The sequence below is a fragment of the Capsicum annuum genome, chromosome 2 (assembly GCF_002878395.1).
Source record: "Capsicum annuum cultivar UCD-10X-F1 chromosome 2, UCD10Xv1.1, whole genome shotgun sequence".
In the NCBI taxonomy this organism is placed as follows: domain Eukaryota; kingdom Viridiplantae; phylum Streptophyta; class Magnoliopsida; order Solanales; family Solanaceae; genus Capsicum; species Capsicum annuum.
In genome coordinates, this window is record NC_061112.1 from 56,933,108 (window position 1) to 56,944,381 (window position 11,274).

Here is an 11,274-nt window from a genome sequence, read left to right on the forward strand (position 1 = left end):
CATAGAAAATGATGTGTATTACTGATACACACATCAATACACAATAGAGTATAAGCAAAAAGACGTACCAAACAAGATACTAATAGTATACATTAATTAATGCATGCATTATATTTTCCAATACACTCTACCAAACAACTCCTATATTCTACATTATTCTTATATACTCTACCAAATCACCCTTTATTGTTTTAGTTTAAGAAATCAGTTTGAGAGTTCAAAAGATTTCTCTATTTTTTATGGGTAACAAGAGTACAAAAAGCTACTTCCTTCGTTTAAAAAAGAATGACTTACTTTCCTTTTTAGTTCGTTTAAAAAAGAATGACTTCTTTTCTTTTTTGACAACTTCTAAATTTTAACTTTTCACGTGTCATGTTTAAAACCACAAGATTGAAGGACATTTTGATATATTTGACATATCTTTAATTTAAAACCATAAGATTTGAAAGTCTTATTTATTTTTTAAATTGCGTGTCAAATCTAATTAGGCTATTCTTTTTGAAACGGAGGTAGCACTAATTAGGAGTACAAAATATTTATAATTTGACCAAAAAAGGAAATGACAATAGGGAGGCATTTTTAGGGACTTTGGATTAAAAAGTACAAAGAATTTATCCAATTAAGTGAGAGTCTTTAAGTTTTTTAAATTAGATATTTTTAAATTAGGTGGGAGGGACAATTTTTTTTTTTTGAAGTTTTTTCATTCCAACAACTTCTTCTAGAACAACTTTGGTAGTTATTCGATAACTTTCCAAAGTTGTTCAATAATTATCAAAGTTGTTCAACAACTGAGTTTTTCAGATAACTAATATAATTGTCCAACAATTATGTTTTTTTTTTTAAATTTGTGGACCCGCTTGTCCCCTTTTGTTTATTGGAAACTTGAAGGGTTTTTGACTCATTTTTGTCGGCAATTTTTGATAATTTTTTATCACACCTTAATATATTACTATACCGCACAGCTTACTCTCCTTTTCAGCTACTCCTCTGACCACCATCGGACTTTTCAGCTGCCTCACCACCCCATTTCCACCATTTTCCGTATCGCCGCTGTCATTTTTCCAGCTGAAACTTGCAATATTAGTCATCCGTTTTCAGCACTCATGGGTGAACAAACCCAAGTACAAACATTAACCGAAGCCCAAGCTCAACCCCCACCCCCGCCACAACCACAATCTCTACCCAATTCTGATTCCACGGTTGATGTCTCCCCAAATCCGTCTAACCCTTCCAAAATCCCAATTCGACCCCAAAAAATCCGAAAGCTCTCTTCCACCCCCACCTCAAATGGAAAACCCCCACAGACCACCGCCGTACCATCACCATCCACAGCAACCACCGTAGCGATTACCAGTACAACCGCCAAGAGTCGTCGTAAGAGTACACCGAAATCATCAAGGATTTTTCCCCAAATCATTAAACCCTTATCAGCTGATGGAGAAATCGACAATGCAATCCGGCACCTCCGTTCTGTGGACCCGCTTCTTGTTTCCTTAATAGATACACTTCCTCCCCCACAATTTGAGTTGCACCATTCTGCGTTTTTAGCCCTTAGCAAGAGCATTCTCTATCAGCAACTAGCTTATAAAGCAGGCACTTCAATATACACTCGCTTTGTGTCCCTTTGTGGAGGAGAGGACGCTGTTTGCCCTGACATTGTTCTCGCCCTCTCTGCTCAACAGCTTAAGCAAGTTGGTATCTCGGGGCGAAAGGCTAGTTATCTTTATGACTTAGCAAACAAGTTTAGAAGTGGGATTTTGTCTGATGAAACTCTTGTAAAGATGGATGATAGGTCATTGTTTACAATGCTTTCGATGGTGAAGGGTATTGGTTCTTGGTCAGTGCACATGTTCATGATATTTTCGCTTCATAGACCAGATGTTTTGCCTGTTAGTGACTTGGGAGTCAGGAAAGGTGTGCAAATGCTACATGGTTTGGAGGAATTGCCAAGACCGGCGCAGATGGAGCAATTATGTGACAAATGGAAGCCTTATAGATCTGCAGGGGCGTGGTATATGTGGCGGTTAGTGGAAGGGAAAGGGACTCCAACTACTACAGCAGCACCAATTGAAGGTGATAATGTGCACACACTGCAGCAAATTCAGACACAGCAGGAAGCTCAGCAACATCAACTGCAGCTTCTGGAACCAATTAATGGCATTGAAAATCTTGGGTATTTGACCTTTCTATATATGAGCTAATTGTAGTTGTTTCTGCATTGTATTCTGGAGTAGCATGGTTGTTAATCCTTTCATTATGCTTCAGTTGCCTTCCTGTTGTTTTTAAATTTGATTTCTCCTGCAGTCTATCAAATGTTCATTACATGTTTGTTGGAAAGAGGAAGCTGGAAGAGGATTCTAAACAACTCTATCGAGCCGAACAGCAAAAAGAGAAAGATAGAATACCTCTCTTAGCTAGCCTAACATGCTATTTATTAATGCACTCTCTTTTTCAATGATGCCAAAGAATATAAATAACTAATTTCCTGCCAGAATAAAAATGTTGAACTTAGTCATGCCCCTCCTTAAATGGAATAGAGCAAGAATTTATCCACACTGGAGGTTGTTTGGTTTGCAAACAATTTATACGTGAATTATATTGTGGGGATTATCATATGTGAATTAGATAATGACGGACAATCTCTTTCAAGTACAATCTGGAATATTGTGGCGCTGTGTCAGTCGTCTCTACCACTAAGAAATGTGCCAACTTGGTAAGTTGGTCTACAATCACCCAAATAGAGTTGTACTTTAGACGGGTGGGTGGTAATCCAAACCACAGCTGCAAATGTTTAGATTCGAGGAATAGAGCAGAAAGGCTATGAGCTGATACATATAGTTGACCTCGACTAATTTAGATTTGAAGAATAGTCGATTGACATATAGCTAATATGCAGCCGATTTGATAGGTTAGTTTATGTGGCTACTCATGTTGAATAATGATGTATGTGACTTCTATTACTCTGATGTTTCTCCTACACAAGTACCTGTGTATGGGGCGGGGTAACGCTGGGCCTTGGCATTCTATCAGTAATGTGTGGGGTTGGGAGGAGGGGGGAAAACGGTAGATTTCAGTCGGCTAAATCATACAAGTTAGAGAACACTCGTGCAAGAATTACAATGAATCAGTAATGAAGGGATTTAGTCCATGTTTATAAGGCAAAAACCTTGGGGTCTAAGATTTTAAAGGGTCTAACCATTTGCCAATGAGGCAAAAATCCTGGGACGAGGATCCTAAATGTTTTTCTAGCAGCCTGTCAGGAGATAAGTGACAGACAAATTGTAAATTTTTGAGAGACCTTGCTTTTAGCCTTATGTATCAATGGTTTCACTATTGTTTATTTGCAACAAGTCCTTGTCCACTAGAATTCGCCTAATTTATATAACACCATTAACTAAAGGAAAAGGATGGGTGAAAGGATTTAAAGCTTCTAATGGGGAGGGTGACGAAGTTGAAATCACTCATCTCCTCAATGCAGGCGACTCATTTGTCTTTTGTGATGCTAAAGCAAATCAACCTAAACACGCAAGGCTTATTCAAATCATCTTTGAAGCTGTTTCTGAGCTTCATGTTAACTGGAGAAAGAATATGCTATTCCCAGTCAAAGAGATTGTTAATATATAGGTTCTAGCAGCAAATTTGAGCTGTGAGGTGGGGTCTCTACCAACTACTTATTCAGGGATGTCCTTGCGCTGAAAAAGTAAAGCTCATGAAATCTGGAATAAGGTACTTAAAAGATGTGAAAAGAGATTAGCAATCTGGAAGAGCCAGTATTTTTCTATGGGAGGAAGAGTGATATTAGTGAAGTGTGTACTTGATGCACTTCCTACATATGTCATGTCTTTGTTCCCTTTATCTTGCAACGTGAGGAAAATAATTGATGTATAAAGGAGGAACTTCATATGGCAAGGAAACGAAGACAATAAAGCTATCCATTTGGTTAGCTGAAACACACTTATCAAAAGTAAATCAAAGGAAGTTTGTGCATCAAGAATCGTAAAGGTACAGAACCAAAGCTTACTTATGAAATTGCTATGTTATTGCCTTGTGGAGAAGGGTCATTTGTGACAAGTATGATTGAGATGGATATTGGTGCTTGCATTGCCAACAGTCCTTATGGGTTGGGATTTGGACTCTAGCAGACTACTGGAATTCCGTGGCTGCTAATACCACTATAAAGGGTGGGTTTTGGGGGGTGGGTAGGTGGATGGGGGAATGGAAGGAAAAAGTTCTTGGAGCGATAACTGTTCAAGACATGGTTCTCTTAAAGATCTGTTTCCAGATCTTTTTAGCATTGCTTCACTACCTGAAGCAAAACCTGAAGCAGTTTGGGGATTACAAGGATGGAATATTATTTTCTGAAGATTCTTGAATGATTAGGAACTTGAGAGAGCTTTTGACTTTGTCAAGACTTTGGAAACATTTTTAACGTCTCAAAGATGCTGAGTAGATTTTCATTATTAAATCTTCTTACCTCCTGATACATCTCTGCCTAGCGCTCACGATGTGGAACCCTGACAACATGATATCAAGGTAAAGGAGCCTCTATAAGAGGTCAAGTATGATGGTCAACTTTACAAACAATCAAAGCCTATTTGGCCATTTTTGTAATAATCATTAGTAGCTGCTATAAATAGCATAGTTTACGGTTAATGACTTAATTCAGCATAGTCTAGATTTTGATGAATGAGTATGATACTCCTGTTGCTGAGTGTACAGGGAATATCCCTTTTATATCTTTAATGACCCCAATTTGGATTTCTCTTGTTATGGATCCAATTATGAGTTCAATCTCTTCTCCCTTGGGATTGAATATCCTTTCTTTCTGTTAATTTTTGTGTATCCTGATCTAATTTCTTGTATACTATCCTTTATGCTATCTTGTTTGTAATTGTTTGTTCCATTTTATTCCTTTCGTGTTTGAGTTCATATCATCTTGGTACCAGTGTTTGTGACACTGTCTAAGTAAATGAATTTTATCAAAAATCAAAGAAGTTCCAAAAAATAGAGATCTGTATCTTTTCTTTTCGGTTCATGTTGCAGGCCACTGCTTGAGTTTAAAACAAATATTATTATATGTATATCGAAATTCGAAACTCATTTTGTTCTTCACTATTTTTCTTTGTGCTTCACCACTGATACCTGAGGTTTGCTAATCTGAGATAGTTTGGATGATTCAAAAACCCAAATCTGAATTTAATTACTGTTTCTGAAATCTGCAATTCACTATTGATGTGTTTCCACAGCTTTTCAATTCTGAAAGTTCTTTGAAGATATTGGTCCAATTCGAATGGGTGTTGTCTAGTGCGATTGAAAATTGATTTTCAAGTTTGAATTTGATGCTTGGAGTCGATTGAAGCTTGTTTAAACTGGGTTCGATCGAAAATATCTACAACTAACTTGGCAAAGAAGATGAGCTAGGTTGATTGATTTTATCAAGGTTTGATCAAATTTCTTGCCTCCTGGGCTTAGTTCCTATGTTTGTGAGGAGTTCCTGATTCACATATGAATTTGGATTAGGCTTGAGTGAAAATTGAATTCACCAGTGTTGGCTGAGAGAGCTTTGTACTGAAGCTTTTGAGTTCGAAATTTTGTATGCTAATTTGAGTTAGGAAACTGATTGTATCGTGTTTGGAAGCTCGAAACACTAGCTGAAATTTGGAAATAATTGTGGTACAACACGTGGAACTCCGGTGAAGATTGAAGGTGAAATTTTGAATTGCTTTAATCGAGGTTTGTTGTTGTTCCCGTAGGATTGAATATTGGGGTTTGTTCCTGATATTATTGTGGACTAATTCCTCGGACATGACATTTAAGGATAAAAAGGGCAACACAATAAATTGAATTAGGGAGGAACATAAATTAACAAAAAAGTGGGATAATCAATCCAAGGAAAAGAGATTGAACTAATAATTGGCTCCATGACAAGGGAAATCCAAAATGGGTTCATTAAAGAGATAAAAGGGATACTAGATCAAGTACATTATGTAAGGCGAAATCTGAAAAGAGGAAGAAGCCGAGCTGCAAGAAAAATTCCCGCTGCTACTAACATGTATAAAACCCGAAAGAGAATTAGGCCCCTCCATGGCATACAGGTAGCCATACATGAAGGGGATTGGATAAATTTAGCAACTGCACCGACAAATAAGAGAACAACACATAAAGTAACACAAAAAAAACTAGCCTCATTATTATAAATCAAGTTATTTAATATTTCAAATAAATCCCTAAATTCAAAACTTCCCATTGTCCAATAAAAACCTAAAATTCCTAATAATAAACCAAAATCCCCTAAACGATTAGTTACAAAAACTTTTTTGACTAGCATTTTCCACAACAAGTCATGTAAACCAAAATCCTATTAATAGTTTCCCTATTAGTGTATTAAAATCGAGCGAGCGCAACAAGGTGCAGGTTTGTTGCTTTTTAAGACTGAAGCGCACTTGAGCCCAAATGGTGGATTCAGTAAGTTCTTGCGAATAACCACATCCACTGACTAAGAACATTAAACTAAAAGCCTAGATAAAATGAGCACAAAGTGAAAAGCAAGCGCTTCTCAATTGAAAGCGAGAAGTGCTTGAAGTGTACAATTTGTTTTTAATTTTAAAATTCTGAACTCCTTTTAGAAGAGAAAAACACTGTCTAGGACAACTAGCATGGGTAGAGCTACAATGTCTCGAGGGTGCGCAAACGCCCTTCGCGGGAAAATTATACTACGTATGTGAGTAAAATGTTACTTGATATGGTTATATATTAAGATTTGTGCACCCTAAACACTTGTAGCTTGGCGGTGGAAGGCGTCCAAGAAAAGCCTAGGTGCATGCAGGTTCGATTCCTTGTAGCTGCATTAGTTCCACTTTTATTTTTAAAGAACCAATGCCAACCTCACCCCTTAATATACTACTCCCTCCGTTTAAAAAAGAATGACCTACTTTTCTTTTTAGTCCATTTAAAAAAGAATGACCCTTTTCCCCTTTTGACAATACTTTAATTTCAACTTTCCACATGGCATGTTTAGGACCACAAGATTAAAGTGCATTTTGGTACATTTAACACAACTTTAATTTAAGGCCACAAGATTCAAAAGTCTTCTTTATTTTCTTAAACTTTGTGCCAAGTCAAAGTAGGTCATTCTTTTTGAAACGGAGGGAGTAATAATTATTACTTTCTGTATTTGTTAATTAAGTGATTTTGTGCTATAATAGTTAATAATTTGTTATTTATTAAATAATTCTTAATTAGTGACCAACAATGTAAAATTCTATATAAAAAGAATAAAAGTATCAATAGCCAATTGGATTCCCAAACAATGTATCTTTGACTTTCTTTTGCTTTTCATTACTTTTTTGAATAAAACTTAAAAGTAGTTCTACAACTCCGCCAAAATCGAAAGCAAAAATGCTCCACAAAGAAAGTAAAAAGATCTCGTCGATTCTGCTCTTTGTTCTTCATGTCTCACTTCTATCGCTGTCCTTGGCAGAGGCCCATGAAAGCTTAAAACATGAAAGTAGTTTTGTCTAGATTGAACCCTCTTCTCTCTCTCTTACTTTTTTGGGCTCCGTCCTTTCACTTCATATTAATTAAATTAAATATGAATTTATTAGAGCTAAATATTACACACTTTGGTTTTAAACTTTTTAGTGGATCCATTCATTAGAAAAAAGTCAATTGCTAATATTGCAAAACAAGTTTTGGTGCATCCATTTTTTCGAAACTATTTTCTTATCCAACCTTGAACATCCTTCATGAAATTCTGGCCCCACTGACGACTAGGCTTTTTCCTGCTTTGTGCACTCTTCCTATGACATCATCTGACCCAACTGGGACATATGGGGAAAAAAGTTGGTCCGATGGATAAGAGCTCAGTTATATGAATTCTTATGCACTCCTTTGCCTTGATATAATCTTGTAAGGGTTCCACATTTTGAGTGCTAGGCCGGGATAATATATCATCTTCTTTTTATCTAACTCTGATCAAGATAATAGATGAATGGCCAATGAGGTATATTTGGAAATTCAAGGTCCCTTTAGGGTGGTTTACTAAGATTTATTTCTACTTGCATAGGAAAACTCCATCAGTAGTAGGGCTAGATAGAAGAGACCCACTGGAATAAATCAGGGATCTTTTCCTTTCACATACTTGGGGTGTCCAGTTTTCTATGAAAAAAAATTAAGTCCCATTTTGAAGAATAACTGTGGAAGGTTTCAAGGAGGTGATATCTTGGCAGAATAGATTCCTATCATTTGGAGGGGTGATATATCCTAATTTTCCATGTGTTGTGGTGCTTTTCATGTTTAGTGGCAAGAGAATCTTGTCTTAACTCTAGAAACCCTGAGAAGTATGGGATTTCTACTATGTTCTCTAAGTTCCTTGCATGTAATATTGGAAAGCTACAATCATTTGTTCCTACATTCCCTTCTTACGGATTAGTTATGGCAACTTTTTATCAACATTGTGTAACTTAGATGGAGTATGCTAACAACCATTTCAAATATTTCGGTTATGTTGGCATTACAATAGCATTTAGTGCTGCAGAAGAATACCGTTATCGAAGGATTGATATAGAGAAAAAATTCCTATATTTCTTATCTAAGCCCACCTGCCTTGGGATGAGCAGTAATCGGAAATTTGAAATTGATTTTAATGAGCAACACTTCCTCGTAGGGTTATCAAAGTAGGTTCCTTTAGCCATCGTAGGCTTTTTTCTCTGCTTCAGCTTGAGAGCTCCTTTGTACATCAAGCTTTGGCCTGCCGTCGACTCTGGCTATGGTGTGCTTCTTGGCATAGGTACACCACAGTAGCTAAGGCAACCTCATTTCAGCTCGCATTGTATTTGAAGTGGAGGATTTCTCTTGCATATGCTGCACAATGGAAGAGAGATATGCTAGTGTGATTGAAGACAAATACAATTCGTTGGAGAAAATAGCACAAGAGCGAAGGATGACGACTGATTTCAGAATGAACTGTATGTTTTGTTTCGTTTTTGGAGTAAAGAAAGCTATGTGGTGGAAGGCAGAATCTCTAGTAGACATGCTTCATGTAAATGCGGCCCTGCATTGCCTAGGTTCACAGTGAAGTTAGGTTGATATAGCATGGTTTATGCTTCTTGTAAATATGCCTCTGCATTGCCTTAGTGTTGTTTTGTTGAAATATATTTTACCCTTCTCAAAAAATACAACATCATTAACATATGCCTGATTGTTCCTACTTCTAGACCTTTTTAAATATCATCTGAGGTGAAAAATAGATCTTACGGGGAAAATACGACCCTTTATACTTTACTTAAATTTTTTTTAACTAGGCCATTCTGGTATGTGTGGTTTGTTCCTAGCCGCTCTCTCGAATAAACTTTTGGTTTATTTATAGATATTTTCGTTCCTAGCCGTTCTCTCAAATAAACTTTCGGTTAGTTTTTCAATATTTTCTTTCATGCAAAAGGGTGCAAAGCTATGTTGCTTGGCCCTCCATAAAAGCTGCTGCACCCATGTTGTATCTTCCAAAAATGCATAGCTTTTGAAGGATCCGACACACTCAACCCGGCGATCTTTTTGAAGAGTTCAAACAACATAGGTGCAAATGCACTATTGGAGCCAAAAGATCCTTTAACCTTAAACCCTAAACTAACATTAGTTTCCTCTACTTTTGGAGCTCTATTTATTTATGGAAAAAAAAACTACTTTATGAAGTAATATTATTAACCAAATTGAAGTAAATAGTAATAAACATCAATCTTCCATTTTGTAGAAAGATTTAATTTCTCTCTTTCTTGTAGAAGGATTTAGTTGAATGAGAAGGGATCAGCTCATCATCATAGTCACACTGAGGCACTCTAAATGGACAGTATGGAATTGTGAGTGTTTGCCGAGAAAACAGAGTAGTGTTATCCTCTTTGAGACACAAATCCTTTGGCATTGGATTCTCTGTCCAAATATTACACCTGTTTGCATAGCTCTTGGATGTTCCTATCCCACATGAATGAGCATGTGGACAATTAAATCCCTCTTGGGTTTAAATATTTCTTTTGATTTGTGCCTCCTTTTTTTACTTTTTATAATTTGCCTAAGTTTGTGCTACTTTTGGTAGTTGGTGTATCTGCGATGTATTTTGTGCTGCTTTTCCTCGTTTTCCAATGTTACACACTGATTCATTATTTTTCCATAAAGAGCCTATTTGGTTGAAGAAAAGGTGGCCCAAAATGAGGGGAAAGAATAGTCTTATTGATACAGCATCTGCAATTTAGTGTGAGAATGAGATGTAGTTGATTGATAGAAGTTTCTTCCTTGCTCTTTATCTGCTTGTTTAGTGTTCATTGCTGTTTATGTTTTAGGTTTTGGGACGACATACCAGCATATTGATCTTTGCATCGTTTAACATTTTGCTTTCAGGGCTTGCATTTGGAGCCAATGATAGCAGTGTTCAGATATTGATTAAGCTATTTTCCAAGGCTGGCTGGAGAAGAATTCAAACAGAGAAGAGGCTCCCTAAGATCCTGTGCACCAAGATTCTCTAGCATGTGTTTGTACTGAGCTTATGTTGCGGAGATTGTGAAGTTGTAATAGCAAGCAATTATGCTTCTTCGGTTAGAAGGCAGACCCTCATTTGTTAGATTGATGTAGGGAACTGCAGTTTCTGGGTAAAGAGGTACACTATGCTCACAATTACTATTATTTAAATTCCCCCTCAATTTTCATGCTTCCTTTGAATATAAAAAGCACTGGAGTAAGCCAGCTTCTAACTGTGTTATGATTTTTAGCAATGTGATGTACCATAAATAAATGTTAGTACTATAATCGTGTTACAGCCAGCGTATTTGTTTCTCTCCTTTTTACTCTTGCTTTTGCGGTATTTGAGATCCATCTGGTTGATGATACGCTGGTTTCAAATGGTGAGACTCGTATGTTGAGCATATAATAAAGCCAGAACTTAGTTGTTTTTCCAACAAGGTAATAAGTAATAACTTCCGTCTTGTCTTTTGCTTCTTCAACCAAATAGGATATACTAGTGGGACTTGCACTATGGGGCTTAATTCTACGTTTGTAGATTTTGGTTATTTCGCTGGCTTGTAGGTGTTTGGCCATGAAAATCACATTTTTTTGGAGTTTGTGTTGGAATTGGAGTTGTATTTGACCATGAATATAAATTGGAGTTATTTTTAAATTTTTGGGAGAGAAGTGGGAGTGAAGAAAGTGAAAACAACTCCAAGTACAACTCCAACTTGTTTTCACTTTTCGGGATAAGTGAACAAAATTTTCGAAAAAAAGTAAAAAATTCTC

At 36.7% G+C, this 11,274-nt stretch overlaps 1 protein-coding gene across 1 annotated transcript; it reads left to right on the forward strand.

The window, feature by feature from the left end:
- Positions 1 to 874: 874 nt before the first annotated feature.
- Positions 875 to 10,805, forward strand: LOC107858535 (alkylbase DNA glycosidase-like protein mag2). Its single transcript, XM_016703253.2, has 2 exons — positions 875 to 2,173; positions 10,387 to 10,805. Exons 1-2 carry the CDS (start codon positions 1,104 to 1,106, stop codon positions 10,406 to 10,408), a joined length of 1,092 nt encoding a protein of 363 aa, XP_016558739.1. The 5' UTR covers positions 875 to 1,103; the 3' UTR covers positions 10,409 to 10,805.
- The last annotated feature ends 469 nt before the right edge of the window (positions 10,806 to 11,274 follow it).